At 39.3% G+C, this 19459-nt stretch overlaps 1 protein-coding gene across 1 annotated transcript in view; it reads left to right on the top strand.

Moving 5' to 3' along the window:
- Positions 1–17953, top strand: part of LOC132825061 (chromatin remodeling regulator CECR2) — a gene marked incomplete at its 3' end in the record, with an annotated part of 127869 nt that extends 109916 nt beyond the window's left edge. Inside the window, exons 14-17 of the mRNA XM_060840068.1 lie at positions 3572–3966; positions 10514–11330; positions 11610–13125; positions 17923–17953. Coding sequence (XP_060696051.1) covers positions 3572–3966; positions 10514–11330; positions 11610–13125; positions 17923–17953 — 2759 coding nt within the window. The remainder of the gene's footprint in view (positions 1–3571; positions 3967–10513; positions 11331–11609; positions 13126–17922) is intronic.
- Between the last annotated feature and the right edge of the window lie 1506 nt (positions 17954–19459).

Below are 19459 nucleotides of genomic sequence, written 5' to 3'. Positions count from 1 at the left end.
TCAATGTGTACCTTCATTGCTGAACATGGCCTACGTTACTAGGCGCTTAGCAATCATCAATATAGCTTGACCCTCAATAAAGCAGACTTCTGCAGTGTCTTTCATTTTCCAGTAATTTGGTCTGTACTCCAAAGTGCTTTTATTCTCAACATTTTTCTTGCTAGCATCAGTTCTGAGGAAGGATCACTGGACCTGAAATGTTAATTTCGATTTTCATCCACTGATGCCAAATCTGCTGAACTTTTCTGGCAATTTCTGTTTTTGTTCCAGATTTAAAGCATCTGCAGTTCTTTCAGATTTTACATCAACAGCACTACCTTTCACCCTTCGCGTTACAAAGTCATCCAACACGGAAACAAATCCTTCAGTCCAACTCATCCACATCAACTAGCCATCCCTGTTTGACCTAGTTCCATTTTCCAGCATATCCCTCTAAAACCTTCCTATTCAAATACCCATCCTGATACCTTATAAATGTTATAATTGTACCAGCCTCCATTTCCTCTGGCAGCTTGTACCTTGGGCGGCACAGTGGCACATTGGTTAGCACTGCTGTCTCACAGCACCAGAGACCCGGGTCAATTCCCACCTCTGGCAACTGTCTGTGTAGAGTTTGCACATTCTCCCCATGTCTGCGTGGGTTTCCTCCGGGTGCTCCGGTTTCCTCCCACAGTCCAAAAATGTGCAGGTTAGGTGAATTGACCATGCTAAATTGCTCGTACTGTTAGGTGAAGGGGTAAATGGGTCTGGGTGGGTTGCTTTTCAGAGGGTCTGTGTGGACTTGTTGGGCTGAAGGGCCTGCTTCCACACGGTAAGTAATCTAATCAAATCTAATCATAAATGCACCACTCTTTGCGTGAAAAAGGTTCCCCTCAGATCATTTTTAAAGCTTCCTCTCACCTTAAACCTATGTCCTCTAGTTTTGAACTCCCCCACCCTAGAAAAAAAGAACTTGTCTATTTACCCTATCCATGCCCCTCATGAATTTACAAACTTTTATAAGGTGATCTCTCAGCCTCCTCTGCAGGGGAAAAAAAGCCCCAGCTTATTCAGCCTCGCCTTTCTCAAACCCTCCAGTTTCTGACAACATTGTTGTAAATCTTTTCTGAACCCTTTTCAAGATTCACAATATTCTTTCTGTAGAAGGGCAACCAGAATTGTATGCAGTATTCTAAAAGTGGTTTCACCAATGTCCTGTACAGCCACAACATGACATCCCACTCCTTTATTCAATGTTCTGATCAATGAAGGCAAGCATGGCAAATGCCTGCTTCACTACACTGTCAGCCTGTGAGTTCACTTTCAAGGAGCTATGCACCTACGCCCCGGGTCTCTTTGTTTGGTAATCTTCCCCAGGGTTTAGATTAGAGTGGTGCTGGAAAAGCACAGTAGGTCAAGCAGCATCCGAGGAGCAGGAAAATCAACGTTTCAGGCCAAAGCCAACGTTTCAGTCCTCACTTTTGCCTAACATTCCCCAGGACCCTACCATTAACTGTATAAGTCCTGCCCTGGTTTGCCTTACCAAAAAGCAACACCTTATATTTATCCAAATTAAACTCCATTTGCCACTCCTCAGTCCATTGGCCCATTTGATCAAGGTCCTGTTGTACTGAGATAATCTACTTCACTGTCCATTACACCACCTATTTAGGTGTTATTTGCACGCTTACTAGCCATACTTCCTATATTCACATCCAAATCATTTATGTGAATGATGAAAATCCGTGGACCCAGCATTGACTCTTGTAGCACACTGCTGGTTACAGGCCTCCAGTCTAAAAAACAACTCTACCACCACCCTTGTTTCTTGCTTTCAAGCCAATTTTGTATCCAACTATCTAGCTCCATATCTTAAAAATTCCCAAGTTAATCAAAGATGATATTGCGTTGAGAAATCTATGCTGGTTCTTCCTAAGCAATCCACCTTTTTTCATGTTACTACTAATTCAACTGCTAATATGTGTTTCTGGAAGGTTCCCTGCCACTTCTCTTTGAAGCTAACCCATTGCTCAGTTATAATTGTTCGCACCAACTTTTCATTCCAGTCAATCTGCCCAGCTTCGCTCATGCCCGTTGATCATTTCTCAATCAATTGATATTTTTTAAACTCTGCATTAACCATTGTCATTCTCCACCTTTATCCTACACCTTACAATGCGATAATCACTATCTCCTAAATGTTCCCCCACTGACATCATCCACTCATTTCCAAGAATCAAGCCCAACAATGCATCTTTTCTTGTTCTGAAGACATAACTGTACTGATACTTACTGATGTTTCTATATCTTAGGATAAATTTGTTGTACCAAGGAAGAAAGTGTAAATTTTATTACTTATTAGATCTGGATTTTTACTTTATTAATGAAATCAATAGTTTATCACCGGAAATTCAAAAAGAAATCTTGCCTAATGAAACTTGGATGATAACCAGAAAAAGAAAGCCATTGCTTGTTAGTTAAACCAATGATGTAATCATATAAAGTGAGTGATATATTGTGTGTTGTTTTGTTTTATAATTCACCTTTTTTAAAAAAAAAGTGTCAAACTTAACAAATATGCTTTGATTTTTTTTTAAATATCCACCATTGTAACAAATTGAAGATGTGGGTAGAATTCAAGTTCATTTCTCCTAGAGTCATAGAGATGTACAGAAACAGACCTCATTTTTTAGATTAGATTCCCTACAATGTGGATACAGGTCATGTGGCCCAACAAGTCCACACTGACCCTCTGAAGAGTAACCCACCCAGACCCAATTCCCTGTAACTAATGCACCTAACACTGTGGGCAATTTGGCATGGCCAATTCACCCTAACCTACACATCTTTGGATTGTGGGAGGAAACCAGAGCACCCGGAGGAAACCCACGCAGACATGGGGAGAATGTGCGAACTCCACACAAACAGTCTTCCGAGGCTGGAATCGAACCGAGGTCCCTGGTGCTATAAGGCTGAAGTGCTAACCACTGAGACACCATGCCGCCCCTTCGGTCCAACTCGTCTATGCCGACCACATATCCTAACCTAATCTAGTCCCATTTGCCAGCACTTGGCCCTTTTCCCTCTAAACCCTTCCTATTCATATACCATCCAGATGCCTTTTAAATGCTGCAATTGTACCAGCCTCTAGCACTTCCTCTGGCAGCTCATTCCATACACTCGCAACCCTCTGCATGAAAAAATTGCTCCTTGGGTCCCTTTTTCTATCTTTCCCCTTTCACCTTAAACCTATGCCTCCTAGTTCTGTCTCCCCCACCCCAGGGAAAGATTTTGTCTATTTATCCTGTCCATAATTGGGAGAAAGTTTTATATGGTTGAACGAAATAAGAATCACACTAATGCAACATGTTTCAGTGTTAATAATTTTTACAACTTGTTTTCTTAAGCTAATTCTTTTACTGTTACTGTACTAAACTATGGGTTTACCGTTAAGTTGTACCAGTTATTTCTAAAGAGTTATACATTTTTTCTTGTATGAAATCATTTGGAACATTATTGGTGACTGACTGACTGACTGTATTTTTGGTTATATGCCCTCATTGATAATCACTAAATTTTCATTTTCTCATAGAATACACAAAGATGGCTGAAGCTCTAGATAGGTGTTTTAACAAATCAATGTTAAAACACTTCCCTGCAGACGATGCTGACAGTGATGAAGAGTTCAATTTAAGGTGGGAAGATAGGGAAAAGAAAGACCGGAGACGGACTAAGTCAAGCCGCTTTGGAAAAGAAGCCACTGAAACTCTAAGTAAAATGACCAATGAATCTCTAAGACAGCAAAAACAAGTGAATGGAGAAGTGCAAAGTGCTGGAGCTGAGAGGAACAGTGACCAATTGCAGCATGGGCCTCCTTTAAGGACATTAGGACTAGTAAATGGGCAGACTTATCCTCTTTCACCACCGTACAAGGGAATGTCATGTACTGATTCAGCACGTCAAATGTATCCTCTTCAAGGCCAACAAGTAAGATGTAATTCTTTGCTTTGAATTTTACATTTGTGTTGGTAATTAAGTACTTTGCTCCCCCGTTTAGTTTTGTGCTAACCTTTCCTGAATTTCTTAACTCTTTGCTGGTGTGCACTTGCAAGTTCATTTGTGCACCTAGCCAGTTGTAGACTATTCAACCGAAAAACCGCCATATTCTCTCTTGTCTGACATTCAACTGCCTGAAGCCCAATACAAGTTGCAGCAAACAGGTATAATGAAAATCTTAGTTTTAACTCATCCTTATCAGTCTATAAACACTCATATCAGTTGTAGCAATCCCTAACATCTGTTTTGGCAAGTATTGAAGGAATGTTCAAAATGAGAATGTGGAAGGAGACATGATCCTTAGTTTTTGCAGTCATCATTGCTGCCCTTTTTTTATTGTGACCCATGGACAAGAGCTTGCATGAGATGATCAAATATTTGATTATACACAGTGCAATCCTGTTAGAGAAATTTGTTTTATTGTTGTTTACTGGGATCTTAACACAATCATTAATTGTGGAAATGGGCAAATTAAAACGTATCATTTCAGTTTTTTTTCGATCAAATCAATATTGTTTCTTCTAATTGTACAAGTATTTTGCCATTTGACTACAAAATCAGATGAGATCAGATTTGTGATCTAATAGTATAAAATAGAATTATAAAACATTTAAAAAATCAAATAAACAGGATCTTAATTATTTTCAGTGCTGAAAGATTAGTTCTTTTTTCGAGGCTGGCAAAGTCCAAAATGAGGGCATAGGTTTTGGGTGTGAGAGGAGAGATTTGAAAAGGACCTGAGGGGGCCTTTCTTGTGTAGGAAGCAGTGCTTGTATGGAATTAGCTGCCAGAGGAAGTGGTGGAGGTGGGTACAATTACATATTTAAACGGCATCTGGATGGGTATGTGAGTAGGAAGGGGTTTACCTGTAAAGGGATATGGACCAAATGGACAAGGTCAGATCGGGATATCTGGTCGACATGGACAAGTTGGACTGAAAGGTCTGTTTCCATGTTTTGTAACTTGGTCTCTTATTACTTGTACTGAAATTAAACATTGCTGTTCTTGATATTAGCAGATCATATTTAACAAACATGTGACATTTTTCTACTTTTTCTGGGATTATTAATCCACTTATGTTACGTAAGATTAACACCTCTACTAAAATAGTGAAGAAGAATGTTTTGCTGGGTATTTGTCCACTGATAGGATCCAATAATTTATAAAAAGCATTGCAACCTTATGTAAGACAGAAACTAATCCAATAGTGCAGTTGTGATTCCAAGTGTGCTGTTGAGTTTACTTATTGTTATTTAAGCCAGTGATCACAATTGGGCTTCATTTGAGTTAATGAAGTGAACACTGTTGCTAAGTAAAATTTTGTCTAGTAACGCATAGAAAAATAATAGAAAATCTATTGTTAGATTTAATGAAATTTAAAAAGTTATCTGGTTTGAAACAGATGATTGTGGATTCAGCCTTAACATCAGGAGATGTATAATCTTAGCAGATGCATCTGTGCAGTGCTGAGGGAGTGCTGGATTGTCAGAAATGTCGCATTTCTAATGATACATTAAATCAAGGCAACGTCTACTTTCTTTGGTACATCCATCACTTCCTCTGAGTACCTTGTGTGGAAATCTACATCATGCATTTGTTACCTCCAGAATTGACTGTTCCAATGCTCTGTTGGCCAGTCTTCCATCAGTCTCTGAAACAAAGTTTTGCCACCTATTTCCAACCTGAACCAAATCCTGATTATTCATTCCTGAACTTTGAGGAATAACTCATTTAAAATTTCCATCCTTGTTTCAAATTCTTCCATTGCCTTGCCATTGTAACCTCATTCCTATAACCTCAATCGTACAACCTTCAGAGATATCTATGTGCCTTCAATTCTGGTTACTTGCACTTTCTAATTACTTCCACTCTACCATTCACAGCCTTGTCTACACTTGGCTAGACTTCAACTCCGGAATTTCCTTCCTGATCCTCTTCCTCCTCCTTGCTTCTTTCTTCCTTTGAATTGTTCCTCTAAAACCTGCTTCTTTGACCAAGGTTTTGGTCATATATTCTAATATCTTTCTGTGGTGCTGCACATTAAATTTAATGTATAGAAGCTTAAGAAATGTTACACCCACGTTATAAATGCAATTTATTAGTGTAAGAAATTCTGATGCATATTTAAACAAGAACAAGGGGTTCTCTTGCTATATTTATCTGTCAACAGTAGTGAAATAGATTGTATAGCAATTTGCCTAATCATTGTTTGTCCAACTTTGCTGTGTGCAAGTTCTGCCACCCCATTTCCCTACATTACAGCAGTGCCTGCGTCTCAAATACTTTATTGGTCCTAAAACGCTTTGGTATGTTTGAAGGTCATGAAAGATGATATATACATGCAAGTTCTGTCCTCCTCCTTCTCCCCATCCCTACCCACCACAACCCTACCCCTTACCTCTCCCATTCTGTTCAAGATGATAGCCCACAAATGAAGTGTTTTTTTCATCTAGAGACCCTCGGTGCCATGTATGTTTGGATCTCGGCCTACTTTAGAGACCCAGTATCAATATTGTTCCCCAAGGGAACCACAGCTGACACATCAAGTACGGCAGCAATTGCATCACCAATTTATCATGCAGGTAACATTATAAGAGCTTTGTTCTAAAGTAGGTGATCTTCTGTATGAAGATCAGCTTGAAAGTAAAACTAGTCTTTATAGTTTAAAGTAGAAAGTAAGGGCTCTTGCCCTCCTGCTCAACCTCTGCTACTACAGTGGACTGCTGGAGTCGAGGTAGCTGAAGGAAATGCCACAAGGGTGACAGTTGCAGCAACGCTAGTATTGAGGAAAGCTGGAGTCCCAGGGTAGAAAAGAACCGCAAAATTAATCTTTAAATCTCCTGGGCCTAAGAGATGAGTGTCTGTGAGTGAGTGACCATAACTGCCTGTCTCCGGTTCTCTCCCAAACTCATTCCTTCTTCCTTACCTGCAGACGATTACACCACACTCTCATTCATATAGTAGCCTGAATGAATGAAACGAAATGAGTGAGAACTGAGTTTACAAGTAAACTGGAATCATGTATCACACACTGCTTGGTGCAAGGACACACACTTTCTCCTCCTCCTCTCTCCTCCCTGTTCATCCACTGGGCCAGAGGAGATAGAAACCTAAATGAAAGGTGCTGCTTCCAACCCCTACTTCTTTATGAATTCCATCAAGACCAACTTGGGGCAGTGCGCCCTTTTGCTGGTGACCAGGATTTTCGGGCCTAATCTGCCTCTTTTTAGCTCTGCTTCTTAAGCAGAAAAAAGCAACAGAATGGTTTTATTAGATAGATCTGTTTAGCTGCTTAAATGGTCAATTTTATTAATTATAAACACTTTTTTTTTACAATTCATATTTAATGTTTAGCCAAATCTTTTTTGAAATTTGCTCTAATGCTTGAAAAAAATTGAAATTCCTTAGGTTTTTGAAAGGCCATGATGGAATTAAAACTGTTGCTGAATATGGATCTCCACATTTTAAAACTTGTCTGCTTAATTGTGTTGTGGACCAGGCCAGAACCTCTCAAAAATATTTTAAGAAGGTAGCCTGGACCCTAATTTTTTTTCTTATTTTAAAAGCAGATGTGAAGTTGATATTCCAGGTGTTTCTGGTCAAACCACTCAGCTTTAAGCACAACAGAATTTATTTAAACACTATGGTTAAAACACAAACAAAAGAATTTAGAATAACTTAACTATTGGAAAACTTAATGTAACCGAAACAGGAAATTAACGAGGGAGTTGTTTCAATCCCTTAACATCCCATAAACAGCCCCCTTGGCAAAAGGTAAATTCAAACACAGGTTCTTACAGGCAGGAAAGAGCAACTTCCAAAGAGGTTTCAGAGAGAAAAGTCACTCAGGAATCACCTGCTGAAGCTTGGAACTTTTCTGCACTGCAGCATCTTCTGACTGCTACACCTAAACCCATCCAGAATAAAACCTGAACTGGGAGAACTGCCCACTCCCCTCCATTGTTAAACCAGACTCTTCCCTTAGCATCTCTGCCTTTACAACCTCTCTCTAAAAAACCCAAGAACAAAATAACTTTGTGAAAGTGACAGCAACATCACAATTTGTGCCACAACAGCAGTTATGTAGAGAGCAATCTGCTCTTAAGTACAGAATTGTGCATGTTATTGTTAGTTTGTGTCCTATAACTCTATCCTTTATAGTAACAACAATTAATTTGGGGCTCTTGTAGTGCAGTAATAGTGTCTCTACCTCTGAATTGGGAAGGTCAGGTTCAAGTCTCACTTGATTGAGAGGTATGTCATAAGAAGTCTGAACAGGTTGATTAGAAAATTTTGACATATTAAAATCAATAAATGCAAAAGATTGCTATCAGTTTGACACACACATTCTGACATTAGTAAATACTTTTTCCCCATCAATTAATTAGTCTGTGAGAGTCAGTCTTGGAAACCAACATGGTAACGCAGTGATAATGTCACTGTTTTAGTATTACAGAAATCCAAGCAAATGCTCTGGGGTCATTGGTTCAAATTCCATCATGGTGTAGAAACTTATAAAATAGGAGTTGGAACAGCTATTTTATCCCTTCAAGTCTGCTTCGCCATTCAATATCATCATGACTGATCCACTAATTCAATATTCAGCAGCTATTTCTTCCTCATACTCTTTTGATCCCTTAAGCCCTAAGAACTGTCTCTAACTCTTTCTGGATTATTCTGATCTATGACTTGGCCACTGTCTTTCAATATGGTAGTAAAAGTTCTGTAAATACTTGAAACAATGTACAGGGAACCTCAATTATCCGAACAAGATGGGTGGGTACTATTTTTGTTCAAATAATCAATTATTTGGTTAATCGATTAAATGCCTTTCCTCAGGAGCTCAGAGTGTTTAAAATCTGCTTCAGGAGACTGCAGCAGCACACAGCCCGTGAGACACCGCCCCTCAACCCCATCCAACACCCCCCGCCTCTGTCCAACACTGTCCCGGCCCTCCAACCATCCTAACACTATCTCCCATCCCCGTCCAACACTGCCCCCTCGCCTGCCTCCGCTCCCAACTGTCCAACACTGCCCTCCACCCCCAATCCAGTCCACACCACTACCCCGTCCCCTCCTGCCCTCTTTCCGGGGCAGCCAGACTATACACCAACAACAAGACTCCTTCTGTTGCTGCTGCTACCTTTGTGGGGTAAGTCTCCAAACGCACACACGCACAGCCACAGCCCCCCACACAATTTCTTACTGCAACATTTTGACAAGTTCCACCTCTGCCCTGTACAAGACAATGTTGGTCAGATTATCTGGGAAAGGAGGGGAGGGGCTGTGGTTTAGAGTACACCCCTGTGTAGAACTCCAGGGAAAGTGTAGGAAGAGAGAGAGGGTGAGAGGTTAGTCATTTGGAGACGGTCCCTGTTTAATCACTGTAAACAAATGACACGATCACTGTTGGAAGCATGTCTTTGATGTAATGTTTCTATCGGGACCTCGAGATCTCCTTTGGATAATTCGATTTTCGGATAATTGGTATTCAGATAATCGAGGTTCCTCTAATCAGACCCAGGACCAAGATAGCAGTCTTTCTGTTGGGACAGAATTCTTGAAAATGCTGCCTTATGTATTTAAATTTGTAGACAAACCACTGTTGAGAAATCAGATTAATCAGAGAAGGGAGGGTGTGGAAGGAATTCACAAAGGTGCACAACTTTGAGATAACAAAAGAATTCAATGATCCTGGCTGCAGTTGACTTAAAGCAATGAGAATTCAAATCTAAAGGGAAGTACCTATTTAAACCTTTATGGCAGAGCAATCAATACCTCATTACAAATATTTTTGTCTTTACAAAATAACATTTTAATGTTGTGAACAATTGAACATAAAATCCACGATAAATATGTGAAATGAATAGAACTTGATGAAGTAGTTTGTAATCATCCTCATATCAGTCAGAATACTCTGATATCATGCTATTACTTGTTTGAAAGTCGATAAAAGGAAGAAATTTGGAATGAACAAGAAGAATTGCCATACTCTTTTCCCAAAAAGCAAAACCTGAACTTCAATTACCCAAAATATTTTTCCAGTATTTCCCATCACCCAACTCACTTTTCACAGATAAAATGGTTAGAAATAAACTGTAAAACACAAACACAAATCAAATAAAACATCTCACCATAAATTAATTAGTCCTTCCTTTAAAATTATCTTCATACAGATTTTAACTTAGAAGCCTCAGCTTTTCTGAGTCTCTGCCTCAGCTTGAGCTTGTATCCCCAATCACTGTCTGTTGAAGAGGATTTAAATAAGAGCAATGTTACAATTCAGTGTTTTGGTACATCATGGAAAATCTGTCAACACAAATCAAAGTAGTTCTTGGCTAATTATGTAACAACTTCAGAACAGGTTTTTCCTCGGCTGTAATAGTGATTGAGTCTGATTGGATACTGTATGAACTTTTTAAACCTGCTTGGAGATACAAAAATAGTTAACCTATGGTGTATTATTATCTAATTACAGCATCAAGTAACTGTGAATGACCGTCAGGGCCCTCGGATGTTAGCAGCTGGCAATAAAACAACATTTCCTGGGCCAGTACATGGACCTTCTCTCGGTCCTAGACCCCCATCAGTGCCTCATGGAACAGTGAATGCTCCACCTCAGGAAGGAAGTATGTACCCAAGCCAACCTTTTCAACCAGGATACACAGCGCACCGTTTAGAAGGACCAGTTCACCATCCAAACTCTGATTTTCAGGGGAGGCATGTTTATAATCCATATGGTCGCCCAAATGGCCCATGTCATGGGCCTCGTCATGTCTGGGACAGTAATAATGATGGTTCAATTGAAAGACCTTTAGGATCTGTTGAAAACAATCGACTGGTTGCTCCAGGTCAGTCCCCACAGTCACAGCATCGTCCATTTCCCCAAATGATGGAGCGCAGTCTAATAAGGCCAAGTGTGCCACTCAATCATTGGCCAGATCAACCAGATTGTCTACCTCAAAATGGGCCACCAGGATATCCCAGACTTCCAAATTCACCTCAAGCACCTAGTGTACAGAGAATGCCACCTCCTTTCCTGAGACATCCACATCAAGGTCTCCACATTGATTCGATGTTGTCTAGTCCAGAGATGATTGCAATGCAGCAACTTTCTGCCCCCGTCTGTCCACCAGGGCATTCTTCAGCATATCTTTCTGGTGCCCGTGTACCAGCACCACAGCAGCAACATGGTGAAGCCCAGCAATCTCACAAACACGCTTTGGAGGGTAATGCTGATTCATTAGGGGCATCACAGCATACTGATATGCCAACAGATATTGAAGAAACTCAAGGTAAGTGTGTTTGTGTGTTAAACATTGAAGTCCAGAAAACTAGGAGATTTTGGAAAAAAGATACCTTTTTAATGGGTTGATGGTAGAAGCTAAAATTGTTTATCCAAATAGCTTTTCCTCTTTCCCATACAAATATTTTATTTTAAAGTGAGTGGAGCCAATTGATAATGGATGTGTTGACTACCAGTTACCCCCCTTCTTTCCTGAAAAAACTTGAGATTGAAAATCTAACTTTGTTGATGGCTGTTACTAAATGCAATTTTTTTTATCCTTGAACAGAAACGGAGTCAATCAAAAACACATTAACTGGAGGTGAACAAAAACAACAATGCAAAGATTCAGGCATCTCTCCTCCAAATACCGAACCAACAGCACAACAGCCCTCCGAAGGTGACATCAAACTGAATCCAACCAATTTTATTGAATCGGACACAAGTGAAAGTAATGGGTTGAGACCCATCAAAGTTGAAGACGAAGAAAAATGTGACGTTAAATTGAAAGATATTAGTAGTTCAGTTGGAAGGACACAGAAAGAGACGAGCAAACAAATTGCAGATTCCAAAAAAAGGGCCATAAAGAGCAGAGCAAAGAATAATAAAAAATTCAGTGGCAGAGTAAACAAAGAGAAAAAAGTCAAAAATCAAACAAAAGCTGAGGTTAAGAACCATAATGATAACCTGGTCAACCAAAGTACCCCCAACCTCATACATTACGCTGAATCTTTAGACCAATTAGCCTCCAATAGTTTGCTGAACACAAATGAGGAGTCTGTAAAAAATACGAACACCTTAATACAAGGCAAACAGGGAAAAAATAATGGAACTAATCCTGGGATGATGGGAATTATGGCACACACACAATATGGACATAATCCAGAGTACTCTGCTGCAGGTCAGTATGGTATGAATCATGGTTGCAGACCCTTTGGAAGAAATATGGGTGGACCCCAGACATTTGCGAACACACAGCCTTTTCCCAATCCAAGGTTTTCTCAGCAGTTGCCACCGGGGATATACCCTGCATATCAGCACCAAGTCCAATGTTATCCATATCATGCTTCCCAGCAACAAATTCAATCACCATACCACCAATATCAACATTCTCATTACTATGCTTATGCTCAAGGGCAAGGGTATCCTACAGAGGACTGGCCCCAAGCCCTGTCACCAACAGGCCCTCATCTCCAGCAGTCTAGCCATTTATCAGTACATAATGGAAATGGGAAAACATCAGTGTCTGGTATTCCTTTGCAGGGTTCGGAGGGATCATCAGACAGTCACACATTAGCAAATGCAACACAGGAAGTGATGAATGGAAACTCTAAAGAAAACAATGACATGAGCCAGGGGACTAATAATATGTCACACACCATAAAGGATGAAAAATTAAATAAAGAACACGAAAGGCCTGAAAGTCCAAAGGAAATCCTGGATCTAGACAGTCATAATGCTGCTGCTAAAAGACACAATGCACAACCTGTAAGTGGACTGATATACAGAGGACCTGCTGTACATCCTGGGATTCAAGGCCCCCATGGGATTCTTTCACATTCATCTGTTTATACAGCCCAGTCTTCATCTCTTTTTAACACTAATCCTTATGCAACTCGGCGACCACCTCAGGCCATATTGGGAGCTTCACGCCATCGTATCCCACCTCGTCAGATAAATGGCCAGCCACAAACCAGAATGCCTTTGTACAGTCAATCTGATGAAAGAATGGGTCAGTATCAAAATATAATGATGCAGCAACAGAGAATTAGACCACCAGCAGAAGAACGTTACAACATAAGAGGGTAAGGCAATCTCTTGCATTTTGTTTTCATGTAGTGTTTATTTCCAAGGGCAAGAGTTTCCTACAGAGGACTGGCCCCAAGCTCTTTCACCAACAGGGCCTGTTGATAAATATAACAAGCTAAGCACACTCAGTATGCAATGCTTTCAGTTTATAAATTGTCGTCTTAAAATACTCTAACTAAACATATTGATCAATTAAATAATTATTAGTCTTGTACCTGTGCAACCTATTGTAAATTTGAAGAATCCACCAATTTTCAGGTAGACATTGCTAAACTTGCAGAATCGGCAAATAGTTGGCAATGGCATTCAATACAGATAAATGTGAGGTAGTACATTTTGAGAGAGAGAAAATCATCTTTAATTCCATTCCACCTATGCAGCAGACAAAACATGTGTTTACACCTATTTCCATGGTTACGTCTCCTGGGCCAAGTCAGTATCAGCTTTCACCAGAGGCTGTAGCTTAAGAGTCACCATTCCATCTGAAACAGGAATGGACCAAGAGACTCTAACCCTCTTACTGCCTGACAAAGATGTATTGAAAACTTTACAAGTGGATAATCAAACTTATTTTAGTCACTTTGAGCACCGCTTCCATGGCCATCGACTCCTAGTGTGGGATTTAAACCTGGACCCACTAGCTTAGAACCTGGATGCTAACAACGTGCCAAAAAAACCCTGAGAGAAATATGGAGAGGCTGAAATTTTAGAGCTGCTCTTCCAGGTGAAGCGGAGGAGTAAAGCGATCTAACAGTACAAATACTGATATTAAAAGTTGTTACAAGTTACACCGTAGGTTAGCAAGGTCATTAAAAAAAAGGCGAACCAAGCACTAAGTTTTATTTATAAAGGGATAAAATTGAAAAGGAAAGTTATGTTCAACCTGTACTGCTTCCTGGTTTAAATGATACTTAAGAGTATTTTGTGCAGACATATTTAACATAAGATGTTAAAGTATTGGAGAGGATGCAGAGGATGGTACCAGAAATATCTTGGATAAATATATTAGATTAGATTCCATACAGCATGGAAACAGTCCCTTCAGCCCAACAAGTCCACACTGACCCTCCAAAGAGTAACCCACCCATTTCCCTACCCTATATTTACCACTGACTAATGCACCTAACATATGGGCAATTTAGCATGGCCAATTCACCTGACCTACAATCTTTTGGATTGTGAGAGGAAACCGGAGCAGCCGGAGGAAACCCACAGACACTAGGAGAATGTACGAACTCCACACACCCACACCAGAGGCTGGAATCAAACCTGGGTCCCTTGTGCTGTGAGGTAGCAGTGCCGCCCCATATCATGAAATTATTCACAGTCTCCTCTGGAAAAAAGTAAATCAGAATAAACTGATAGAGGTCTTTGTAACCCTGAAAGGTTTTGAGATGGATTCATGGAAAATGCTTCAACTGTAGGGAAGTGCTTAACCAGAGATTATCAACACAAGAAAGTCACCAAGAAATCCCACAGGGAATTCAGAATAAATTTATTTTCACAGAAGTTATAAGAATGTGGAACTTGTTATCACAGGTATAGATTAAAGCAAATATTTTAATGTATTTGAGTGAAAACTAGACAAATATCTGAAGAATGAAATAGATGGTTTTAATGACAGTGGAATTCATGAAGCTTTGATCACTATTAGTAATAGAATTGTACATCATCTTAATCTCGTTGTCCAGCACATACCTCACTTCTTGTTCAAAGCATATTGTAATGGTAACATTAACAGTGGCAGGCATAGCTTAGATTGAACCTGTCAGACCTACCACACTGGATTTATTATATTCTAAACTCTAAATATTTAGGGGCTGGTCCTCCATTTACATTTCAGAACAAAGGTCTTTCTCCCTTTTACATCTATTTTGAGATTGGCGGCAGAATCATTATATCTGAGCCATGATTGTCGGTAGGTGCATGCAAGAGACAAGATTGCTTTTCACTGTCTTTAGTCAAAGTGGTGAGTGGATGATCTTACTCAGCCTCCTCCTGAAGTGTTCACCATTTTATATAGCTCAACTGTGATGTAGCCTACACTGCATCATATTTGCATTGGATGCAGCAGTAGCTACAGCCCCACATAACATCCTAGCTATAATGCTGAAATGTATAACCAATTGCTTACATCTAAATTAATTCATGAATAGAGATTATACCCACTTTAGTAAACAGAAAGTCAGTATTTTTCTTAAATGGTGAGGGTGTTACAAGTATTGATATCCAACCTTGATGTCCTTGTTCTTGATTCATTGAAAGTTAGAAAGGTAAATGGTATGCTGGCATTCATTGCAAGGGAATTTGAGTACAGAAATAAAAATGTCTTGGCTTCAATTAAATACAGCCTTAGTGAAACTACACCTTGAGTATTATGTACAGTTATGGCCTTTTTAGAAAACAAAGGGTATACTTGCCATAAAGGTTATCAGATTAAGCCCTAAAATGGCAGGATTATTTTGTGCAGAGAGATTGAAGAGACTTGGCCTGTTTTCTCTAGAATTTCAAAGAATGAGAGGTAAACTCACTGAAACTTGCAAAATCCTACAGGATATGACAGAGTGAAAATGGATAGATTGTTTCCCCTAGCTGGTGAATCTAGAATTAGAGGCATAATCTCAGATTACAGGGTAAAACCTCTAATACTAGGATGAAAAGTTTATTTAATCAGAGGGTAATGTCTCTTTGGAATTTTCCACCTCAATCATCAAACATCCCTTCATTTCTGAATAATACTGACATCAGGCGTATCAGGATAGCATGGGAAAGTGGCATTGGTGTAGATAAGTCATTACGTAATTGGATGGCAGAACAGATTTACTGGGCTGGGCCTCCCTTTCCCATAAGAAACAAGAGAAAATGTTTTGTTAATCACATTCAACAATTGAATGATTCAAAGTTCTTAACCAACAAACAGAAGCACAAAATTTCGGTTTTGAAATACAGCAGTATTGCAACCAATCTAATTGCTTTCAGATAGTGCAGAAAACAAACCTTGTATTTATTCAAACAAAAAAAGTGGATTAAAATGTTGCCTTTTCACTTCTTGAAATGTGTTGTTAGTGAGTTTCAGTCCCTTGTTTGGTAGTTATTCTTAGCCACATGTTTAGAAGCTAGGCTTTTAATAGATAATAGAAATTCATACCAATATGTCAGTAGTAATTTTTAAGAAAAGCAATAGAAACTATCGAGGGGTCTGGATTTTGTTAGTTCTATTTACCCAAGGGGCAATTATTCTAATATATTTTATAGGTTAAATTTGTCAGTCGTGATATTTTGCCCGCTGGCAGTCATGCTACAGATTCTTTTCCAGTTGATGACTGTCATGGACTTACTGATGTGAACATGCAAACAAAGGACAAGAGTATGCTGCCCAAACCTTCATGCTTGTTCCACCATTCAAAGCGATCGTGGTTGATGTGATTTTAATTGCAACTTTACATTTCTGCATTACTCCAATAATAATATTTACTTACATTCCCTTGGTAGTCAAAAATCTATCGCCTTCTGCCTTAAAATTATGTAAAGCTTCTGGATCTGCTGCATTTTGAGAAAGGGAATTCCAAAGACACTCAACCCTCTGAGACAGGGGAAAAAGGGTTCCTCATCTCTGTCTCAAATGACCTACCTCTTATTTATAAACTATGACCCCAATTCTAGATTCTCCCACAGAGGAATTATCCTTTCAGCATCCACCTGTTCAAGACCTCTCAGGATCTTTACGGGGCCTTGATCAGATTGGCGCCAAGGAGTAGCAGATGGAATTTAATTTAGACAAATATGAGGTGCTGCATTTTGGAAAGGCAAACCGGGGCAGGATTTACCATTAAAGGTGAGATCCTGGGAGTGTAGCAGAACAAAGAGACCTTAAAGTGTAGGTTCATAGTTCCTTGAAAGTGGCGTCACAGGATAGTAAAGAAGGCATTTGGTATGCTTGCCGTTATTGTTCAGTGCATTGGTTATAGGAGTTGGGAGGTCATGTTGCGCTGTACAGGACATTAATTAGGCCATTTTTGGAATACTGTATGCAATTCTGGTTTGTCTGCTATATGTGTGAAACTTGAAAGGGTTCAGAAGAGATCTACAAGGATGTTGCCAGAGTTGGAGGGTTTGAGCTGTTAGGGGGAGGCTCAATAAGCTGGGGCTATTTTCCCTGGTGCGTCAGAGGCTATGGGGTGACCTTATAGATGTCTACAAAATCGTGAGAGGGCATGGATAGAAAAAACAGTCAAGATATTTTTCCCAGAGTAGGTTAGTCCAAAATTAGAGGGCATAGGTTGAAGATGAGAAGGGAAAGATTTAAAAAGGACGTAAGGGGCAACTTTCTCAATTATTGGATGGTGTGTATATGGAATGAGCTGCCAGAAGAGGTAGTGGAGGCTGATACAATTACAACATTTAAAAGGCATCTGGATGAGTATATGCATATAAAGGGTTTAGAGGAATATGGGCCATGTGCTGGTAAATGGGACTAGATTTGTTTAGGATGTCTGGTCGATATGGACAAGTTGGACCAAATGATCTGTTTCCGTGCTGTACATCTCTATAACTCTGACTCTAAATGACCACAGCGGAATTTACAGTCCTCCAGTCTTTGTATTTGTAATGAACTATGACATCCCCTGTTTGAGAAACAATTATTGGCATTTTTAAAAATACTTACTCCTTAAATGCCAAATAAAGCTGTCTCCTCTTCTGGAATTCAGGAAACATACTTTCACAAACTGGTATGGAAGCATTATAGAGTTCTATAATACTTTTGATATTACTTTCAATTTTGATTTTCATAGGATGTCAGTACAGGAAAATCCATTTCAGAAATCTGTATCAGGAACAGAAATGGGTAAGGAAGTTGAGCAGAAGATACCTGCTTCATTTTCTGATGTGAGTATTCATTCTTACATATTTGAAAATCCAATAAAGGTACTTTTATTCTTTACATCCTGCATTGAGAACATTTCAAAAGTTTGTATTCATATGGAGTCTTTACATCGAAAAACATCCCAAGGCAGAATAAAAAAAAAAGTATGTTGCACCAAAGAGAGAAGTTGTAGGGGAAAGACTGAACGTTTGGTCAAACAAATAGCTTCTATGGGAATCTTGAATGAGATCCTGGGGATCAATACTTTTGAGAGAGAATTCCAGATTGTGTGGCTCAGGACTTTGTGTGTGATTAGGATGCAGGCATTAGGCTAGCTCCTGTGCTTATGACTTTAAGTATGAGTTAAAGTTGAAAATAAGGGAATTATTTCGAGTTATGAAGTTCTCTCTAAATATTAGTGTGTTCTGGGAATAATGCCATCGTGATTCTATTTGACCATATTCCAATATTAAATTTAAAACATTTGAAAAAAGAATCAAAATTTTTATTTATGTCAAATACCACAGAATTGAAGCTTTGGACACTTTGATGGTTCAAGGAGAGAGTACCATGGGCATTTCGTTCCTTAAGGCAATTATGCACTTAAGCTAAGTACTTCAGAATTGCTCTGTGGTCAAGAGAGAGTGTGTTTGACAATGTGTGGCAGGTATAGGCTTCTCTATCAATGGAAGAACTTTAACCTTTGTATTTGTTCAACAAGTTTAAAATTCCTGCTATTTGTATGGACAAGAACCGGGATTGCAGGGAGGAAGAGTAAACTGAACAGAGAACTGTAGTGCAGGAGTAATTCAAGTCAGGGAATTAAAAGGAATATAGTTGTGGTAGTGGACAGTATTGTTAAGGAAATAGATATTGACCTCTACAATTAAGAGCACAAGACTCGAAAGCTGTTTCCCCTGCCTGCTGCCAAAAATAAATACATTTCCTCATCACTGCAGAGGATGGAGGCAGAAACCAGGAAAGTCTAGGCCATTACCTTTCATCTAACATCTGTCATTGGGAGAGTACTGGAAGCTTGGAATTCATTATTAAGAAAACAATAGCAAGACATTTGAAAGTCAAATTGCAATCAGCAGAGGCAGCATGGTGGTATGATCAGTACAGTAGTGAGATGTGACCTTGGTTCAAAGAATTCAAATATGGAATCAGTTTTCAAAAAAAGTAAAAGAAGAAAATCACTGGGTGCTGTTTGTATGCTCTCTAACAATGCAACAGTGTGGCATAAAGTATAAGTTGAGAAAAATTGGGGGTTACAAGAAAGATGCTGCAATTATTGTAGATATTTCAATCAGCTTATATATTGGACAAATCAATCAGCTAAGTTAGCCTGGAGGATAACTGTCTTGTACTCAAGACAGTCTCTAAGAAGCATGTATTCTGGAATCAATTAACTTAGAGTATTTTAGTCCAGGTAATGTTGAATGAGACATAGTTACCAAATGACC

This window comes from Hemiscyllium ocellatum, chromosome 19 (assembly GCF_020745735.1).
Source record: "Hemiscyllium ocellatum isolate sHemOce1 chromosome 19, sHemOce1.pat.X.cur, whole genome shotgun sequence".
NCBI classification, from domain to species: Eukaryota; Metazoa; Chordata; class Chondrichthyes; order Orectolobiformes; family Hemiscylliidae; genus Hemiscyllium; species Hemiscyllium ocellatum.
This window is presented reverse-complemented; position numbering and strand designations above follow the sequence as displayed.